We start from the raw sequence: 21807 nt of genomic DNA on the forward strand, positions 1-21807 counted from the left end.
GATAACATGTCTTTTTGTATCCTGAGAATTCTGCCTGTGTCACCCTCGCCACAGTCCTTGTACCGCTGAAACACCGCCAGCAGGTGCAGCATGTAGAGGCACAATAGTACATGCAGCAGCGTCCAGCAGAGTGAAGGTGCACGGCAGGGGGCCCCAGGGCTCTGTGCTGGGTCCCCTGCTCTTCCTAACTGATACAAAAGACACGACGCGTATTCTTACACCACCACGCCAGATGCCCGTGCTTGCCGAAGACTGCCACGGCCGTGCCCCAGCGTCTGCACGACGGCTCAGGCACACCCAGTGCACGCAAGACAGGCTGGCAGGGTGGTGAGGGACGCGGCTGCTCAGATACAGTGAAGCAAGTGTTGGGGGCGGTGCTTGTGGCCACCACGACTGTGCACCAAACACCAAACACAGGGAACTCACACACCACCGCTCAAAACGGAAAAGAACTTGGCGTTATGTTATACACACACATTTATTGAAGGTCACACCTGCACTGCCAACAAAACAACTGCTGGGGCTGTTACTCCCTCACACCACCACCACCGCCACCACCACAGGCATGGGTGTGGCCCCACACATCCACACACAACACACCACCTCAGAAGTGGATCCTCATGTGGTGGGCAATATCACCCTTTGTCTTGAAACACTTGCCACAAACATCACACTTGAACTCCCTCAAGCCAGTGTGTCTGAAGACGTGTTGATTGAGATGGTATGTGGTGCCAAATCTTTTGCCACACTCATCACACTCATAATTTCTAACACCATTGTGTGTCACGGTGTGTCTAGTGAGGTGAGACTTTCTGGTAAACTTCCTGCCACACTTGTCACACTCATAATTTCTAATACCACTGTGTGTCAGGATGTGTGCAGTGAGGTCAGATTTTGAAATAAATTTCCTCCCACATTCATAACACTCATAATTTCTAACACCACTGTGTATCAGGGTGTGTGTGGTGAGGTGAGACTTTCTGGTAAATTTCTTCCCACACTCAGCACACTCATAATTTCTAACACCACTGTGTGTCAGGGTGTGTCTGGTGAGGATAGACTTTCTGGTAAATTTCCTGCCACACTCATCACACTCATAGTTTCTAACACCACTGTGTGTCAGGCTGTGTCTGGTGAGGTTAGACTTACTGATAAATTTCTTGCCACACTCATTACACTCATAATTTCTAGCACCACTGTGTATCACAGTGTGTGAGGTGAGGGAAAACTTCCTCCCACACTCGCCACACTCATATTTTCTAACACCACTGTGTGTCAGGGTGTGGTAGTCAAGGCCTTGTCTGGATACAAAAGTTTTGTCACACTGCTGGCACTCAAACTTGCTCTCTCCTCTGTGGACAGAGCTGCCTGCCTCCAGGTGATTCTTGCCACCATGCCTGCGCCTCTCCACACCTGAGGCTGGCTGCTGCTGCTGCTGCTGCTGCTGGCCACTCATGCTGCTGCCCGGCCTCACGGCCTCCACCACAGCACCACTCCCACCAGCACACGCCATGGACACAACAAGATTGGTTGGCGACGAGCAGGGCGTGCAGCCTGGACTCTGCCTGGCACCTGGAACAACAGCGACAGTCAGCACACACTGGGCCAAGGGCTGCTTAACACACTGCCCCTGCCTGCAACACATCTTGCTTCCTGCCCCTTCCTTGCAACACTAGGCTACACACTGCCCCTGCCTGCAACACACACCCTGCTTCCTGCCCCTTCCTTGCAACACTAGGCTACACACTGCCATTGCCTGCAACACACACCCTGCTTCCTGCCCCTTCCTTGCAACACTAGGCTACACACTGCCCCTGCCTGCAACATACACCCTGCTTCCTGCCCCTTCCTTGCAACATTAGGCCAGGCCTGCACTCCCTCCAGCCTCCTGGCTCCCTGACCACTGTCCCTCACAAATTAAGTGCCACTCCTATGGGGCAGTGGCCCCCATTAGGTTAGGTTAGGTATGTTAACACCTAAGAGTGTCGTGGTGGAAGACCACGGCAACACCCCTGCCAGTGATCAGAGTGCATCCTTGTCAATGGTAGCAGATCGAGCCGCCCCAACACACACACACACTCACACACTCTCACTCTCTCTCTCTCTCTCTCTCTCTCTCTCTCTCTCTCTCTCTCATTTCAGCTAGTTCCATACTTTCAGTTCATTGGTTGCTCTTTAAACTGATAGTTTTTGTGACGGTAATAATAATAATAATGAGAATAACAATAATTCTAATACTACTACTACTACTCTTTTTAATGTTTTTTTTTTTTTAATATTCTTGATTTGGGCACGTTTTGTGTTGACCGTTGTTCATTTCATTGCCAACCATCAGTGTCTGCGGGGGGTTCGAGGAGCAAGGATAAGAACAAAATTGCAACAAAAATGATTGAGATTAATTAAAAAGACCAAAATCTCTACAAGGAAAAAAAAATAATGACAGCAAACAAATAAATAGTGTGTCCGCTGTTGTGGTGGGTAGTTAAAATATTTACCAGTGACGGTCAGCCGATCAGACTGTCCCGTGCCGGAGAGGCCCCTGCTGGCGTGGTGGGGCGTCTGGGGGCTGGCCGCGGTGGTGGCAGCCAGGCAGGAGGTCTGCTGGTGCTGGTGAGTGGAGGAGAGCAGTGCCTCAATAACCACTTGAAAACAGTGAAACAAGCTGCACTAGGTAAGCAGACGTGCTGCCTCTACAGTCTGGCTGGCTTACTTCCTGAGTTACTGCACGCTCTGAGTCGCCTCTTCGGTCACTCTCCTGCCTTCCTTCACGCATTTCTTGGCTCTGCTTTCTTATTTTGTGGCACTCGACCACCAGTGTGTTCCTGAGGCTTTCCTAGAAGACCACTGTGTGTCTGCCATCTCCCTCTTCTTTGGATGTAAACAAACTGACAACTGGCTGACCTTGATCTTGATCTTGATCTTGATGGTACAGGTGGCACAGGATCACTCCTGAGCCAGGCCTTTGGATCGGCAACTCCTGTAGAAAGGGAAAAAAAAAAAGAGAAACGAACAGCATCCTCTATCCTAATTGTTCATACACCTGGCACGCCACATTCTCTCCAGAAACTCTTTCACCGCCTCAATCATCCTTTCATTGGCCTCTCTACCCAGTCCCAGCAACAACACCATCCATTCCTTTCCTGTCTTCTCCACTCTTTCATTCCTATCATGCCCTAACTCAGTCAGTATCACTTGCATCATCTCATTCCTGTCTCTGGCATACTGCACACACTCCAGCACCACATGTTCCACCGTCTCATCCTCTCCCATGTCACACATCTGGCACACTTTGCTGCGGGACTCAGACCACCTGTAACTCCTTGCATTCACATCCATACACTGTGCCCTCGCTCGGAAGAGAAGATCACCGCCCAGGCTTCCATCATACCACCTTTCATACCTCGGGGCCTCTTTCTCCTTGTACCATTCCAGGGTCTTCTTTCTTTCCATCTCATTCTTCCATTCATTCAGTCCCACACATTTCACTTCTTTGTCTATCTCATTCTTCCATTTTCTCACATCCCATTCGGCTCCCACTCTTCCTCCTCTTGTTACCACCCATTCACGCTCATTTTGATTCCTCCCAGCCATTCTTATCGCCCACACAACTTGCAATCCATTCCTGTCTGTCATTCTCATGCATCTCTTCCTCCATTTGCTTCCACTTTCATTCCACAGGTACACCTTCCTTGCTATTCTTGCATCATCCATTCTCTCAAGCCTAATCTTGTACCTAAGTGTGGCTTTTGTCAGTCTTTCTCTGAAGGTGCTCCATCCCATGTCACCTCTCAAGGCTTCAACTGCTGTGCACCTCGGTGCACTCAGTGCCATCCTTGCTACTTTGTTCTGGCCCACTTCTAACTTATCAATTTCACTTTCATTCCATGCAATCACATCCATACCATACATTATACATGGCACAGCCACACTCTTCCACACTTCTCTCAACACATCATACTTACTTGCTCTCATCCTTGCCGCGCTTCCCAATCGACCTACCCACTGGTTTACCATACTTATCTTTTCATTCTTTGCCTTTGCACACCCACTAGGACTCATCCACATCCCTAAGTACTTGTATTCTTGCACCTGTCTCAACTCATTCTCTCCAAGTCTCCATACCACATTACTTTCATCCTCTGATCTATTCACAATCATTACTTTGCTTTTCTCACTGCTAAACCTTACTCCAAAGTCTTTACCATAGCCATCCACTACATCCAACAAACTTTGAAGCTCATCTGCCGATTCACTCATAACAACTACATCATCTGCATAAAGGAGCACACATACTTTATCATTCCCCACACTTACCCCTACATTCATTCTTCTCATCCTGGCTGCTAGCTCCTCTGTATACAGGCTAAAAAGGGTTGGTGACAATATACAGCCCTGCCTAACTCCTCTCTCACTCTTCACCCAGTCTGTTTCTATGTCTCCTAGCCTGTATCTAGCTCTTGTGTCCACATACATACTTTGCACTACGTTAACTATCTTTGCACTCAATCCAATCTTTTCTAAGACTCTACCTAACATTTCTCTGTTCACTCTATCATAAGCTTTCTCTATATCCAAAAAACCTAGGTACAATTTACCCCCATCCTTCTTTTTCTTCTCAATCATTTCATTCACCACAAACATATTGTCCTCAGCTCTCCTGTCCCTACGAAAACCATTCTGTTCTTCACCCAGCACTCCAGCTCTCTCAATCCATTTACACAGTCTCTCATTCAACACTGCACTGAAAACTTTACCTACTGTATTCACTAATGCAATTGGCCTGTAGTTCTTCAGCTCATTCTTACTCTTAAATCCTCCCTTATGTAACAGACACACTCGGCTCTCATTCCACTTTCTTGGCACTCTCTCTTCATCCCACACTCGGTTGAATAACTCAGTCATTCTGTCTATCACTACCTCCCCACCATTCTTGTAGAACTCATAGGGTATATCATCTGGACCTGCTGCCTTGCCATTCTTCTGCCTTCTCACACACCTCTCCACTTCATCCCTACTGATTCTTTCATCCAGTTCATCTGCATTCTTCCTTTCCAGTGTTACACATTCTTCTCTCACACTAAACATCTCACCTACCCCACCTACTTCTTCCCAGAACCCTTTGATTGCCTCCCTGATTCCATCCTTCTCTGTTATAACTACACCCTCCACTTTTAGACTCTCCACACCAACACTGCCTGACATATTCTCACCTCTCATGAACTTGTACCATTCACGGCCACCTTCCATACCTTTCTCCCTTAAAGATTGAATCACGCTCCTTTCACTCTTCACTTTAGCATTCATTATCATTCGTCTCGTCAACCGCTGCTGCTTCACATACGCTGCCCATGCATTCAGATACTCATTCTCTGCCTCATCGCTTTCATGCCTCTTTTTCCTCAGCCATCTACACTGTCTACTCATTCTCTTTCGCTCCTTCCTAGCCGCTCTGATTTCATCATTCCACCATGGTTTACATACATTCTTTCTTCTACCTACTCTCACAAACCCTATCTGGTTCTCAGCAGCACCCCTCACGTCCTCAACCAGTTTCTCATTCAGATGCTCCACGTCATGCACACTTTCATCGTCCCAGCTTCTCTCACTCAGATCAACCTGAAAGTTCTCCCACCCTACATCTCTCAGTCTCCACTTCTTTTTCTTACTTGCCACTTTCACTTCATTCCCACCCTGCATCAAGCACTCCACAACCAGCATGTTGTGATCGGACACAATATCAACCAAACCATCCTCATCTATCCACATGTGCGACACAATTTCACGCATTCTTCCATTCACCAACATGTAGTCAATTGCTGATTCCTGTTCTCTTGCACTCCAAGTCACACGCCCCTCTGCCAAAGTAACGTTCAGATTTTCCAGCTCCAGTTCATCAACAAACTCTCCAAGCATTTCACCATTCCTGTTCACCTGTTCCCCCAGTATTCCCACATGTGCATTCATGTCACCCATAACTAGCACTCTCTCCTCTCAGCTGAGGTCAAGCTCTTGATCTTGATCTTGATCTTGATGGTACAGGTGGCACAGGATCACTCCTGAGCCAGGCCTTTGGATCGGCAACTCCTGTAGAAAGGGGAAAAAAAAAGAGAAACGAACAGCATCCTCTATCCTAATTGTTCATACACCTGGCACGCCACATTCTCTCCAGAAACTCTTTCACCGCCTCAATCATCCTTTCATTGGCCTCTCTACACAGTCCCAGCAACAACACCATCCATTCCTTTCCTGTCTTCTCCACTCTTTCATTCCTATCATGCCCTAACTCAGTCAGTATCACTTGCATCATCTCATTCCTGTCTCTGGCATACTGCACACACTCCAGCACCACATGTTCCACCGTCTCATCCTCTCCCATGTCACACATCTGGCACACTTTGCTGCGGGACTCAGACCACCTGTAACTCCTTGCATTCACATCCATACACTGTGCCCTCGCTCGGAAGAGAAGATCACCGCCCAGGCTTCCATCATACCACCTTTCATACCTCGGGGCCTCTTTCTCCTTGTACCATTCCAGGGTCTTCTTTCTTTCCATCTCATTCTTCCATTCATTCAGTCCCACACATTTCACTTCTTTGTCTATCTCATTCTTCCATTTTCTCACATCCCATTCGGCTCCCACTCTTCCTCCTCTTGTTACCACCCATTCACGCTCATTTTGATTCCTACCAGCCATTCTTATCGCCCACACAACTTGCAATCCATTCCTGTCTGTCATTCTCATGCATCTCTTCCTCCATTTGCTTCCACTTTCATTCCACAGGTACACCTTCCTTGCTATTCTTGCATCATCCATTCTCTCAAGCCTAATCTTGTACCTAAGTGTGGCTTTTGTCAGTCTTTCTCTGAAGGTGCTCCATCCCATGTCACCTCTCAAGGCTTCAACTGCTGTGCACCTCGGTGCACTCAGTGCCATCCTTGCTACTTTGTTCTGGCCCACTTCTAACTCTTCTCTGATCTTGATCTTGATGGTACAGGTGGCACAGGATCACTCCTGAGCCAGGCCTTTGGATCGGCAACTCCTGTAGAAAGGGAAAAAAAAAGAGAAACGAACAGCATCCTCTATCCTAATTGTTCATACACCTGGCACGCCACATTCTCTCCAGAAACTCTTTCACCGCCTCAATCATCCTTTCATTCGCCTCTCTACACAGTCCCAGCAACAACACCATCCACTCTTTTCCCGTCTTGCGCAGCCGCTGATCCTGATCGCTGCACAGGATTGCCTCAAACTTCAATGTTGTTGACTCAGGTAGCTGGTGGTGGCCTGCGCACTGCCACTTACTAAACGCCAACAAATCATTTTAGGTGTTAGGTAATAACAGCTGTAGATCCCTAAAGGCGACCAGAATTTCCAAGAATATCTCCTAAAAAGATCAAAATCCCCAGATTGTTATTAAATACATGAAAAAAAAAAAAAAATCCCAATCTGGAGATAAAAGCCCAGAAACATGATCCCTGCTAGGTGCCCCGTGACGCGGGAAGGCTTTGTGTTTGCTCAGGTGTTGGCTGACCACTGGCAAACTTAACATTTCCCAACACTGACCCCGAAAAAAATGCAATATGTACCAAAGCTCCCACGACTGAGAAACAGTAAATAAGATGGAATGTTACCTTTCAGTATTAGTGCTGAATAGATGTAAATGGTGATGAGTGTGATCTATCACATTATACACTAATAACTGTGAATTTTAGTTATCATGGAAAATTGCAGGGAACCCAAGGAGAGTCAAAGTACAAAGAAACACATTACTTGAAAACAGACGAACGCACTACAAAGGAGAGTGAATAAAACAATTTGAAAAAAAGCTGAATACCAATGCACAATGTCAGACTTACAAATAAAAAAAAAAAAAAAAAAAAACAGCAGATAAAACAATGAAAATGACCATAAAAAAGAAAATAGAGAATGCAACACTAAATGAGGAAGATGGCAGAATAAAACTAATTTGATTTAATGAAGAAATAAGAACAAATAAAAAAGAATTCAACCGGAAACTACGAGATTCAAAGGAAAATGGAAGGAACTACACTACAAGCAAAAAGAAAGCGTAAAAAGTAAAATGAAGAAAATAGAAATGGAGAAAAAAGAAAAATAACAAAAAATAAAGACAAAAAATAACAGAAATCTGGCAGCACATGAACCAGTTTAGCGGTAAAAGTAAAGAGAAGAAAAGAGAGATTATTCTATATGACGAAAAAGGAGTACAAGAGAAAATACATCAGTGTCCTACGAAGATTAAAGAATTTTGGATGAACATTTATAACAAAGAAAGAAATAATATACATGAAATATGGAATAATAATAATAATGGTAAAACTGCAGGGTTGGACCTCCTCTCTATTCATTAAAAACACATTGCAACGTGATAGAGTACTTACTATAGAACATGTCTGTGATGTTTTCAATGTGGGGAAGGCTTTTGTAAGGCCGTAGTAATTAAATTAATAGCGCGCCGCCTCTACAAAGTAAGTCCACAATCATCTCAAGGATATAAGTTAGGTTAGGTTATTAACCTTAGGGGGGGTCCAGGGCAGGGCGCAGCCCCTCCGGTTAGGTTAGGTTAAGGTTAGGTTAGGTTACTAACCTAACCTTAACCTAACCTAACCCGGGGGGCTGCGCCCCCCCTTGGAACCCCCCCTAAGGTTACTAACCTAACCTAACTTATATCCTTGGGATGATTATGGACTTAGTTTGTGGAGGCAGCGCGCTATTAATTTAATTACTACGGCCTTACAAAAGCCTTCCCCACATTGAAAACATCACAGACATGTTCTATAGTAAGTACTCTATCACGTTGCAATGTGTTTTTAATGAATAGAGAGGAGGTCCAACCCTGCAGTGTTACCATAATAATAATAATAATAATAATAATATAAAAGAAGAATATGTAAATACACTCAAGAAGTATTATGAGAATAAATGAATTAATATAGATAATAATGAATGAACAATAGCATATCAGTCAAGACAACACGTGGATGCAGCATTCACGATAAACACTGATGATATTGTTGCGCCCACCCTTCACTCCGGGCGGGCGTGTTATCCACAAGGGCACGGGTCGAGAAACAACACCAGCGGGGCCTCAAATAAGTCACACTGAACGCCAGGACAAGGCACACACACACACACACACACGAGGCCGGGGCACAGGGGAAAACACGGGCACTATTTCCTAGGTTTATTGACAAATCCTCCGCAAGTACACTGCTTTACAAGTTCACAGGGGCACCACAAGTCTCCCAGGGCACGACAGGCACTCAACAAGACACTCAACAGGCAGGGAAACACTTCCAAACAGACAGGCACACGCTGGCTTCCTCTCGGGCCAAGCGTCTCCTTTCTTTCAGTCTCTCTCTTCCCGCCACTCCCAGTGCTGCCACCTGCAACAGTTCAGCCACCCGCACCCATACCCCTGCTGTAACACTATAAAACCAATGGAACATTGTAAAATTGAGTTAGAATACCAGATAAAAAAGACAAAGACTGAAAAAGCAGCAGGACCCAATGAAATTAACACGAAACTCCTTATTGCTATGACACACAACGATAAATGTAAAACAACTCTCGTACAAGCATTAAATGATGTCAGTGATGCAGCAATAATCCCGGATACATGGAAAACATGAAATAATAAATTATTGGAGAAAAACGCAAAACCAGCAATAAAAGCTGCGAGTCCAATAGCCCTTACAGACACCACAGATGAATTATTAATAGGAATCATAAAAAAAATAATAATAATAAATAAAAATGAATAAATAAAATGCAGACATCTACAATAAAACGATATATTAATGGAAGAACAAAATACATATACGGAAAACAGAAGAGCAGCAGACAATTTATTTATACTAAATTACTGTATACAGAAGAGTTAGGAATATAAGAGATCACTTATATTAATATCAGTAGACTTTGCAAAGGCATTCGACAGGTATAAGCAGAGAAATGCTAAAATATAAGATACACCCAAAGTTAATTGACCTGATCGCTAAAGTATATACAGAGGACAACACCAAAATATTCCTTGATGATAAAGAAATGTGTAGTATTGAAATAACGAATGCTATACAAGGATGCAATGGGTCAACTGTTATATTTCTTATGGTGGCATATCCTATCATTGAAAAACTTAACCAATCCAATGCTTAATTCAGGAATGATGTGTGTGTGTGTGTGTGTGTGTGTGTGTGTGTGTGTGCCCTGGCCTCAGTATTTTTGGGTGATGATGGAATGCTTCTTGTAATTAATAAGGTGAGGCTAAACAAAATATAAAGTTAGTAATAAAAGGACCATTAAGTGGGCCTTCTTTCATTAATGTTTAGTGCCCTTTTCCAGTGGAAGGATGACTGAAGCAGTGAAGGAGTCCCTGGAGACAATGTGCATGGCGTGCCAGCTGTAGCAGTGGAAGGAGTATTGAGGCAGTGAAGGAGTCCCTGGAGACAATGTGCATGGCGTGCCAGCTGTAGCAATGGAAGGAGTATTGAGGCAGTGAAGGAGTCCCTGGAGACAATGTGCATGGCGTGCCAGGTGTACCAATGGAAGGAGTATTGAGGCAGTGAAGGAGTCCCTGGAGACAATGTGCATGGCGTGCCAGCTGTACCAATGGAAGGAGTATTGAGGCAGTGAAGGAGTCCCTGGAGACAATGTGCATGGCGTGCCAGCTGTACCAATGGAAGGAGTATTGAGGCAGTGAAGGAGTCCCTGTAGACAATGTGCATGACGTGTCAGCTGTACCAATGGAAGGATTTCAACTGGGAAGAAATTGCAATATATATATATATATATATATATATATATATATATATATATATATATATATATATATATATATATATATATATATATATATATATATATATATATATATATATATATATTTTTTTTTTTTTTTTTTTTTCATTGAAGGGTTTTCCTGAAAGGTTGGACGTCTATGAAAAGACGTGGAAAAGTGCAGGGTGGTATCATCAGCGTAGGAGTGGATAGGACAAGAAGTTTGGTTTAGAAGATCATTAATGAATAATAAGAAGAGAGTGGGTGACAGGACAGAACCCTGAGGAACACCACTGTTAATAGATTTAGGAGAAGAACAATGACCGTCTACCACAGCAGCAATAGAACGGTCAGAAAGGAAACTTGAGATGAAGTTACAGAGAGAAGGATAGAAACCGTAGGAGGCTAGTTTGGAAATCAAAGCTTTGTGCCAGACTCTATCAAAGGATTTTGAGATGTCCAAGGCAACAGCAAAAGTTTCACCAGTCTCTAAAAGAGGATGACCAAGACTCAGTAAGGAAAGCCAGAAGATCACCAGTAGAGCGGCCTTGACGGAACCCATACTGGCGATCAGATAGAAGGTTGTGAAGTGATAGATGTTTAAGAATCTTCCTGTTGAGGATAGATTAAAAAACTTTAGATAAGCAGGAAATTAAAGCAATAGGACGGTAGTTTGAGGGATTAGAGCGGTCACCCTTTTTAGGAACAGGTTGAATGTAGGCAAACTTCCAGCAAGAAGGAAAGGTAGATGTTGACAGACATAGCTGAAAGAGTTTGACTGGGCGAGGTGCAAGCACGGAGGTACAGTTTCAAAGAACAATAGGAGGGACCCCATCAGGTCCATAAGCCTTCCGAGGGTTTAGGCCAGCGAGGGCATGGAAAACATCATTGCGAAGAATTTTAATATGTGGCATGAAGTAGTCAGAGGGTGGAGGAGAGGGAGGAACAAGCCCAGAATCATCCAAGGATGAGTTTTTTGCAAAGGCTTGAGCAAAAAGTTCAGCTTTAGAAATAGATGTGATAGCAGTGGTGCCATCTGGTTGAAGTAGAGGAGGGAAAGAAGAAGAAGCAAAGTTATTGGAGATATTTTTGGCTAGATGCCAGAAATCACGAGAGGAGTTAGATCTTGAAAGGTTTTGACATTTTCTGTTAATGAAGGAGTTTTTGGCTAGTTGGAGAACAGACTTGGCATGGTTCCGGGCAGAAATATAAAGTGCATGAGATTCTGGTGATGGAAGGCTTAAGTACCTTTTGTGGGCCACCTCTCTATCATGTATAACATGAGAACAAGCTGTGTTAAATCAAGGTTTAGAAGGTTTAGGACGAGAAAAAGAGTGAGGAATGTACGCCTCCATGCCAGACACTATCACCTCTGTTATGCGCTCAGCACACAAAGACGGGTCTCTGACACGGAAGCAGTAGTCATTCCAAGGAAAATCAGCAAAATACCTCCTCAGGTCCCCACAACTAGCAGAGGCAAAACGCCAGAGGCACCTTCGCTTAGGGGGATCCTGAGGAGGGATTGGAGTGATAGGACAAGATAAAGATATGAGATTGTGATCGGAGGAGCCCAACGGAGAAGAAAGGGTGACAGCATAAGCAGAAGGATTAGAGGTCAGGAAAAGGTCAAGAATGTTGGGCGTATCTCCAAGACGGTCAGGAATACGAGTAGGGTGTTGCACCAATTGCTCTAGGTCATGGAGGATAGCAAAGTTGTAGGCTAGTTCACCAGGATGGTCAGTGAAGGGAGAGGAAAGCCAAAGCTGGTGGTGAACATTGAAGTCTCCAAGAATGGAGATCTCTGCAAAAGGGAAGAGGGTCAGAATGTGCTCCATTTTGGAAGTTAAGTAGTCAAAGAATTTCTTATAGTCAGAGGAGTTAGGAGAGAGGTATACAGCACAGATAAATTTAGTATGAGAATGACTCTGTAGTCGTAGCCAGATGGTGGAAAACTCGGAAGATTCAAGAGCATGGGCATGGGAGCAGGTTAAGTCATTGCGCACATAAACGCAGCATCCAGCTTTGGATCGAAAATGAGGATAGAGAAAGTAGGAGGGAACAGAAAAGGGGCTACTGTCAGTTACCTCAGACACCTGAGTTTCAGTGAGGAAAAGAAGATGAGGTTTAGAAGAGGAGAGGTGGTGTTCTACAGATTGAAAATTATATCTTAGACCGCGAATGTTGCAGAAGTTAATGAAAAAAAAGTTGAGGGGGGTGTCAAGACACTTAGGGTCGTCAACGGAAAGGTAGTCCGACCTGGGGACATTTATGGTCCCCTCCCCAAATGGGGACTCCGAGGCTGGTGTAGGAGTCGCCATGATTTTAAAATTTTTGAGTGAAGGGTGTGTGTGTTATTAGGTGCTTGTAGTTTTGTGTGGAGCAAGAGAGTTGTCTTTAGAGGGCAGGCTGTGACTGCCCCCTTGTGTTGTGAGACACAAAGGGAAACGTTCAGTGAGGTCACAGCTGGGTTTAATGATAAGTTCACAGCACCCCCTGAACAGTGCTTTAGACCTCACTGGGAGTAATTATCGTTTCGGCAGGTGTCTACTGCGAATTAGAGACGTCGCAGTGAGGCTGGTAGATACCTATCAGCGCCAGCATTTTTAATTGTCTCCGATTTCCTGGGGCAAAGGGGTGTCTTAGCTAAATTTGAAATCGATGTGCAGGAAAAGTACTGCATGAATTGCTGCACAAGTGTATCTAAAATTAAAAACATAACCCTTAATTTTAATATTCATACTTACTGGTGTATGATAAGGCTTTGTTAATTGAATTATAAGATAAAACTAAAAATAGGTAATGAATTTTTTTTAAGTAAGTATGAACAGTAAAAATAAAAGGATGTTGACTTCGGCTTGTGCATTTTATCTGGGAATGTTGAAAAATATCAGATATCACTGACACGTCCTGTATATGAAAGTAATCAGTGAAATAAAAAAAGAATAGCACCGCTGGCGGACGTACGACGTACTTATCTTGATCATGATTCTTCAGTTAAAGAAAGCGCCGCGCGCCGTTAGAAAGGAGTGTAAAGTGTAAACAATAGCCTCTCAGTTCTGCCGATACAAAGGCCTTTACTTTGCTTTACTATATCCAGAATAGGGTATAGCTCGTTCTTTCTGGAATTTTCCTAATTCCGCTGTAGTCCATGATTGTGGCGGTGATGTATCCATTGTGCAGGGTAGTCGAGTGTCTGTGTTTTGGTTTGCTCGCTGCCCAAGTACCCGAGGATAGTGATCGTACCGCAAAAATAAAGTCTCTGATACAAAATTATATTTTATTTACATTAAATGGATTTGCCTGTTGTTTAGTACATGAAAATGCAAGTATATATTAGTATACTTCCATTGAGGTCAGTAGAAAATTACAGATTGCCTGCCTTGATACACTTATAGGCTCTTTTAAGAATATCATCTGAAATTATGAATAGAGGCTCAAACAATGTCATGTGCTGTCAGTTATCACGAAATTAATTGACTTAAAATTCAGATGCATTACTGTGCAACGATACACCTTTGTAAGCTTGTAAAACCTTGCCCCAAAAAGTATTTATTTTCCGGCGAGAATAAAAAATTCTGGCGCTATCTGGTATCAAAACGCTTACTGCAGTTGAAGCCTTGAGAGGTGACATGGGATGGAGCACCTTCAGAGAAAGACTGACAAAAGCCACACTTAGGTACAAGATTAGGCTTGAGAGAATGGATGATGCAAGAATAGCAAGGAAGGTGTACCTGTGGAATGAAAGTGGAAGCAAATGGAGGAAGAGATGCATGAGAATGACAGACAGGAATGGATTGCAAGTTGTGTGGGCGATAAGAATGGCTGGTAGGAATCAAAATGAGCGTGAACGGGTGGTAACAAGAGGAGGCAGAGTGGGAGCCGAATGGGATGTGAGAAAATGGAAGAATGAGATAGACAAAGAAGTGAAATGTGTGGGATTGAATGAATGGAAGAATGAGATGGAAAGAAAGAAGTCCTTGGAATGGTACAAGGAGAAAGAGGCCCCGAGGTATGAAAGGTGGTATGATGGAAGCCTGGGTGGTGATCTTCTCTTCCGAGCGAGGGCACAGTGTATGGATGTGAATGCAAGGAGTTACAGGTGGACTGAGTCCCGCAGCAAAGTGTGCCAGATGTGTGACATGGGAGAGGATGAGACGGTGGAACATGTGGTGCTGGAGTGTGTGAAGTATGCCAGAGACAGGAATGAGATGATGCAAGTGATACTGACTGAGTTAGGGCATGATAGGAATGAAAGAGTGGAGAAGACGGGAAAAGAGTGGATGGTGTTGTTGCTGGGACTGTGTAGAGAAGCGAATGAAAGGATAATTGAGGCGGTGAAAGAGTTTCTGGAGAGAATGTGGCGTGCCAGGTGTATGAACAATTAGGATAGAGGATGCTGTTCGTTTCTCTTTTTTTTTTTTCTCCTTCTACAGGAGTTGCCGATCCAAAGGCCTGGCTCAGGAGTGATCCTGTGCCACGTGTACCATCAAGATCAAGATCAAGATGCGACGTCTCTGTGGGCAAATTGGCTTGTGGGCGAATTGATATGTGGGCGAAATGACTGTAATTATATATATATATATATATATATATATATATATATATATATATATATATATATATATATATATATATATATATATATATATATAACCTAAATTCTGCTGTATTTGGAAAGTGGCAGTTTTGCATCATATTTGGAATAATTACATATGTACGACAATTTTACCAGAAGTACAAAAATTTCAACCTGTTTAGTACGATAATATGGCCAAAACAATCTGGCAATTCTGAACTCTACGAGCCTAACAGAATCTCATGGCGTCCTGAAGGAAGGTTTGGAGTTGTACGTGTAAACATTGACCAAAGAACACCAAAATTCACATGAACGCGGCGCCCACACCAAAATTACTAGGAGAAGTGAGGGAAAGGAAGTCAAGGTGAGTGTGTCTGGCCAAAAATCGCCTTAAAATGGCAAGAATGGACGCTGTTACCACCACAAGGAACAGAAGGGGAGGGAGAGGTGTGTTTAGGGAGAACTTCCGGGACGGGACAACAAACTTTTCTTATTTCCCCACGGAGGGAGGAAGTTGCGGAAAGAGGAAAAGACGGGAGATGTTTGGACTCACTCACCTGCTTGACTCACCTGGATGGCTACCCTTTCTTCACATATGAATAGACAGGTAGAGGTTATTTCAGATGAATGTAAGGGCAGCACGGATCTGCAGGTGCGCCAAACCTTACGGTATTTTACTGTTTCCCCAGTATTAACGTGGCTTTCCTTACCCTTCTTATCAGAGAAGGGCACTGGTCTACCCTGGTGAGGGGGTGTTCGTTCGTGCGTGTGTATGTCACATCTGTTGGCAAGTGTGAAATTGTTCACGGTGATTGGTTCCTTTGTTTGAGAATGCAACTGCTGGCCAATTAAAACATGAGGGATTAATTTAGCCAATGACAGCGCTTTACTTCATCCTGAGGAGGGAGAAGCGCTCAATTTGAAATATTTGAGTTAGTGCGAGGAAGAAGTCTGTCTGTTGCTGCCATTATTTCCAGCGCACCGCCACATTTTGTGAAGAGAAACAAGGTGACCACTTCTTATTCATTTCTTTGCCTTGCCAGTTAGGTTAGGTGACTTTAGTTAGGTTAAGTTAGTTTAGTTTGGTTAGTGTGATTAGGTTTGGTTAAGTTATGTTTGGTTAGGTTAGGTTAGGTAGTTTAGCTAGGTTAAATTAGTTTGGTTAGGTTTTATTTGGGTAGGTTAGGTTAATTTAGTTAGGTTAGGTTAGTTTGTAGTGCTGAGAAATTAATTATGTATATTTCTACTTTTTTTTCCTAGGCTAGGGCCCATGTAGTGTGCGGGGGTGACCAGAATCTCAGTACCATGTGACTAACCCTCCCCCCTTCCCCTCCTCTCCTCAGTGTCCTTTTGTCCTTGCTTTCCCCCCCCCCTCTCAGCGTCACTGTGTTGACCACTTCTATAACAAATTTACCCCGTGAATAAACGTAATTTCTCCTGCTTGGCCAGGTTATAGAGGTGAATTTTTCACCTAATCCCAGAGAATGGGGAGCCCTTAATACGATAAAATTAATTCTATAATGGTAAGGTCTTAAACCAGCCCAAACAAATCCCAGATAATTACGCCGCGCCAATGAGGTTGACGAATCTGATAAGTCTTCTTTGCTTCGCTGCCCTGTTACCCCTGTTGCTACGCAAGCCGGGAAGAGATACCAGACTTTGACTAATTCCCCAATTGATTTCAAAAGTCCATTGAATTAAACTTCTTAAAGTAACAACTATAAAGTAAACAGTAACTTAATTATTCATATTTTTCATCCCTGAACTCACAACCTAGTCGCCCCCCCCCCACTAAAAACAAAATTATAACTTAATAAATTTCCCCATTGGAAACCTTTATCCTTAGTTTCCCGCCGATTTCCTCACAAGCAAAGCCAGTCTCTCTCGGATTCTCCTCAGGTGAGCATGCAGTCTGATAATCTCCTCCTCCATTTCCTGTAATATTAATTTCCCGCCGATTTCCTCACAAGCAAAGCCAGTCTCTCTCGGATTCTCCTCAGACCCTCTTGGATTCCCCTCAGATATTCCTGTTGATAAACTATTTCTGAGTGGATAGATATTCGCATTTTTTCGTTCTGTTTTTGTTGGTTTTCTCCACGGGACTAGTGAAACCACCTGGTTCGAGATCACCGTGTGAGACTGTCCTCAGGTCTATACATACTTTTTGGGTATATATTTGTTATTTATTTATTTATTCTCTGGTCTCCCCCACAACTCAGTAGTCGCGAAAATATCTCCATCGTAGTTTTTATGTAATTGAAGAATACGCTACCATTTATTTTGTATTTCTGAATTATGTAACTGAAGAGTAAGCTATCATTTATTTTGTATTTCTGAATTATGTAATTGAAGAATACGCTACCATTTATTTTGTATTTCTGAATTGCTTTCTTTTTATTATTATTATTTCGGATTATTCCATTATTTATTAAAAATCATAAAAGTGTCAGTACTTGTATTTCTCTTAATCCAGTGATAGGATTTGTAATTATCGTCTGCCACAAGGGAACATCACACCCCTTAGAGGGCACTAAAAGTTAAGGTTAGGTTAAGTTAGGTTAGGTTAAGTTAGTTTGGTTAGGTTAAGTTAGTCTTGGTTAGGTTAGGTTAAGATAGGTTTGGTTTGGTTAGGTTAGCTACTTTAGTTAGGTTAAGTTAGCTAGTTTGGTTAGGCCTGTAAGGTGGAGGTTGAGCGGAATGATGTCGCTTTCCTCCGGAGTGGTGAATCTGCTCCACCCGGATCCTCGTTGCTGGATCCACTTGTTGCGGTGGATTGTTACCCTCTAATTTAATTCATTCCCATCACCACTAACCTTGCTGTTGGAGTGACAGTTCCCACAAACACTCCATTTAAATTCAAATTATGTTGAAAGGCCGGGGGCAAATGTGACATTTTTTTTTTTTTTCCCTCCATAGTTAAATTGTTTTTTTTTTTTTTTTATGTAAGAAGGACACTGGCCAAGGGCAACAAAAATCAATAAAAAAAAAATGCCCACTGAAATGCCAGTCCTGTAAAAGGGTCAAGGCAGTGGTCAAAAATTGGTGGATAAGTGTCTTGAAACCTCCCTCTTGAAGGAATTCAAGTCATAGGAAGGTGGAAATACAGAGGCAGGCAGGTAGTTCCATAGTTTACCAGAGAAAGGGATGAATGACTGAGAATACTGGTTAACTCTTGCGTTAGAGAGGTGGACAGAATAGGAGTGAGAGAAAGAAGAAAGTCTTGTGCAGCGAGGCCGCGGAAGGAGGGGAGGCATGCAGTTAGCAAGATCAGAAGAGCAGTTAGCATGAAAATAGCGGTAGAAGACAGCTAGATATGCAACATTGCGGCGGTGAGAGAGAGGCTGAAGACAGTCAGAGGAGAGGAGTTGATGAGACGAAAAGCTTTTGATTCCACCCTGTCTAGAAGAGCAGTATGAGTGGAAACTCTTACTGCTCAATCAAGTGTGCATGATTTGGTTAGCCTTAGATTTTAATGAGTTAGGTATTCTGTACACAGCATTAATACTGTGATAACATTTTGAACAGTAAGTATTCTGTAGACAGCATTAATACTCTGATAACATTTTGAACAGTAAGTATTCTGTAGACAGCATTAATACTCTGATAACATTTTGAACAGTAAGTATTCTCTACACAGCATTAATACTCTGATAACATTTTGAACAGTAAGTATTCTGTACACAGCATTAATACTCTGATAACATTTTGAACAGTAAGTATTCTGTGCACAGCATTAATACTGTGATAACATTTTGAACAAGTATACCGGGGAAAAACTGTGTTTGTGTCCTTGACGACCCAGTGAAGTGTGGGTGGGTGACCCAACTTTGGGCTGTGACCCAAGGGTTAAGAACCACTGACCCAAGGTGATGCACTCTTCCAGGCACTTGCTGTGAGAGAGAGGGGAGACCTGTGCACTGCTGTGCTGCACTGTGCTTAGATGTCCCTGGTACACTCCTGAGGCTGTACCATTCTTGCCCCTATTGTGAGTATGTCTGTGTGTGTGTGTGTGTGTGTGTAGTTGACAATTACTGAAGGGTTTGTGACTTGACCCGTCCCACAAGTGACAAAGACGGCATCACGTTGGTCAGTGCTTGCAGAAATGGCTCTTTCTGAGACGTGGGTACAGTTTGTAATGGCCACCACTCTTCCCTGCTCCACAGACCGGGCCAGCATCCAGGCCGCTGCCCTGCCTGGCACTGACGGCTGTCTGGCCTCCCCGAGGGTCCCTGCAGGACTGGAGACGGCGTGTGCTGGTGGGAGTGGTGCTGCGGTGGAGGTTGTGAGGCCGGGCAGCAGCATGAGCGGCCGGCGGCGGCGGCAACAGCGGCAGCAGCAGCAGCAACCAGCCTCAGGTGTGGGGAGGCACAGGTGTGGTGGCAAGAATCACCTGGAGGCAGGCAGCTCTGTCCACAGAGGAGAGAGCAAGTTTGAGTGCCAGCAGTGTGACAAAACTTTTGTATCCAGACAAGGCCTTGACTACCACACCCTGACACACCGTGGTGTTAGAAATTATGAGTGTGGTGAGTGTGGCAAGAAATTTACCACAAAGTCTCACCTCACCAGACACACCCTGACACACAGTGGTGTTAGAAATTATGAGTGTGATGAGTGTGGGAAGAAATTTACCCACAAGTCTCACCTCACCAGACACACCCTGACACACAGTGGTGTTACAAATTATGAGTGTGGTGAGTGTGGGAAGAAATTTACCCAAAAGTCTCACCTCACGAGACACACCCTGACACACAGTGGTGTTAGAAATTATGAGTGTGGTGAGTGTGGGAAGAAATTTACCCACAAGTCTTCCCTCACCACACACACCCTGACACACAGTGGTGTTAGAAATTATGAGTGTGATGAGTGTGGGAAAACCATTTCTCATCTCAATCAACACGCCTTCAGACACACTGGGGTGAGGGAGTTCGAGTGTGATGTTTGTGGCAAGTGTTTCAAGACAAAGGGTGATATTGCCAAGCACGTGAAGATCCACTTCTGAGGTGGTGGTGTGTGGACACATGGGGCCACACCTGTACCTGTGGTGGTGGTGGTGGTGGTAGTGGCCATGCCTGTGTGTGCTGTGAGGGAGTCATGGCCCCAGCAGTTTTGTGTGGTGGTGGTGGTGGTGGTGGTGTGGGGGAGTCATTGCCCCAGCAGTTTTGTGTGGTGGTGGTGGTGGTGGTGGTGGTGGTGGTGGTGTGGGGGAGTCATGGCCCCAGCAGTTTTGTGTGTTGGTGGTGGTGGTGGTGGTGTGGGGGTCATGGCCCCAGCAGTTTTGTGTGGTGGTGGTGGTGGTCGTAGTGTGGGGGAGTCATGGCCCCAGCAGTTTTGTGTGGTGGTGGTGGTGGTGGTGGTGGTGGTGCTGTGGGGGAGTCATTGCCCCAGCAGTTTTGTGTGGTGGTGGTGGTGGTCGTGGTGTGGGGGAGTCATGGCCCCAGCAGTTTTGTGTGGTGGTGGTGGTGGTGGTGGTGGTGGTGGTGTGGGGGAGTCATTGCCCCAGCAGTTTTGTGTGGTGGTGGTGGTGGTGTGGGGGAGTCATGGCCCCAGTAGTTTTGTGTGGTGGTGGTGGTGGTGGTGTGGAGGAGTCATGGCCCCAGCAGTTTTGTGTGGTGGTGGTGGTGGTGGTGGTGTGGGGGAGTCATGGCCCCAGCAGTTTTGTGTGGTGGTGGTGGTGGTGGTGGTGGTGGTGTGGGGGAGTCATGGCCCCAGCATTTGTTTTGTTGGCAGTGCAGGTGTGACTTTCAATAAATGTGTGTGTGCAGTAAACCTTTGTTTGTGTATTCACCAGGTGTAGTATACAGGGCCTCAGCTACAGGAATATATTGTAGTGAGGCAGCCCCTCTCTCTCCTTGCCTCAAGTGTTTGTGTATTCACCAGGTGTAGTATACAGGGCCTCAGCTACAGGAATATATTGTAGTGAGGCAGCCCCTCTCTCTCCTTGCCTCAAGTGTTTGTGTATTCACCAGGTGTAGTATACAGGGCCTCAGCTACAGGAATATATTGTAGTGAGGCAGCCCCTCTCTCTCCTTGCCTCAAGTGTTTGTGTATTCACCAGGTGTAGTATACAGGGCCTCAGCTACAGGAATATATTGTAGTGAGGCAGCCCCTCTCTCTCCTTGCCTCAAGTGTTGTGTTTCTGTTTCTTTTTGTCTCCCTTCACACGTTAGGTTATGTTAAGTCTGGCACCATCTTTGCCTCTCTCTCTCTCTCTCTCTCACCATTGGTAAGTATTAAGAAAACTACCCAGCTCACAACAGCAGAAACAATTTCATTATTTTTCCTGCTAGATTTTGGTATGTTCTCAATCTGCTAACAATTTTTGTAGCAATTTTTTTTTTTTTTTTTTTTTTTTTTTTTGAAGAAAGGAAGCAGTAGTAAAGCCTGGTAAATGGATTGTGCAGTTGTTCATAAGCACTTCTAACTGTGCTAC

The 21807-nt window shown here is 44.4% G+C and overlaps 2 protein-coding genes across 2 annotated transcripts; one reads left to right on the forward strand and one right to left on the reverse strand.

The window, feature by feature from the left end:
- Positions 1 to 459: 459 nt before the first annotated feature.
- Positions 460 to 2895, reverse strand: LOC135096117 (zinc finger protein OZF-like). Its single transcript, XM_063997380.1, has 3 exons — positions 2711 to 2895; positions 2496 to 2607; positions 460 to 1572 (listed from the first exon to the last, which is right to left on the reverse strand). Exons 1-3 carry the CDS (start codon positions 2771 to 2773, stop codon positions 605 to 607), a joined length of 1143 nt encoding a protein of 380 aa, XP_063853450.1. The 5' UTR covers positions 2774 to 2895; the 3' UTR covers positions 460 to 604.
- Positions 2896 to 16397: 13502 nt separating this feature from the next.
- On the forward strand, positions 16398 to 21559 carry LOC135095979 (oocyte zinc finger protein XlCOF15-like). The gene is made up of 2 exons (XM_063997137.1): positions 16398 to 19362; positions 19541 to 21559. Exon 2 carries the CDS (start codon positions 19678 to 19680, stop codon positions 20374 to 20376), a length of 699 nt encoding a protein of 232 aa, XP_063853207.1. The 5' UTR covers positions 16398 to 19362; positions 19541 to 19677; the 3' UTR covers positions 20377 to 21559.
- Positions 21560 to 21807: the final 248 nt, after the last annotated feature.

This window comes from Scylla paramamosain, unplaced genomic scaffold, assembly GCF_035594125.1.
Source record: "Scylla paramamosain isolate STU-SP2022 unplaced genomic scaffold, ASM3559412v1 Contig2, whole genome shotgun sequence".
Lineage (NCBI taxonomy): Eukaryota > Metazoa > Arthropoda > Malacostraca > Decapoda > Portunidae > Scylla > Scylla paramamosain.

Excerpts from the sequence above, each read along its gene's own strand:
- LOC135096117 (XM_063997380.1), bottom strand. The coding sequence starts at position 2,773 with ATGCGTGAAGGAAGGCAGGAGAGTGACCGAAGAGGCGACTCAGAGCGT. Across the intron at positions 2,608-2,710 it reads AGCGTGCAGTAACTCAGGAA|CACCAGCAGACCTCCTGCCT; the intron begins GTAAGCCAGCCA and ends TCCACTCACCAG. Across the intron at positions 1,573-2,495 it reads TGATCGGCTGACCGTCACTG|GTGCCAGGCAGAGTCCAGGC; the intron begins GTAAATATTTTA and ends CTGTTGTTCCAG.
- LOC135095979 (XM_063997137.1), top strand. The coding sequence starts at position 19,678 with ATGAGCGGCCGGCGGCGGCGGCAACAGCGGCAGCAGCAGCAGCAACCA.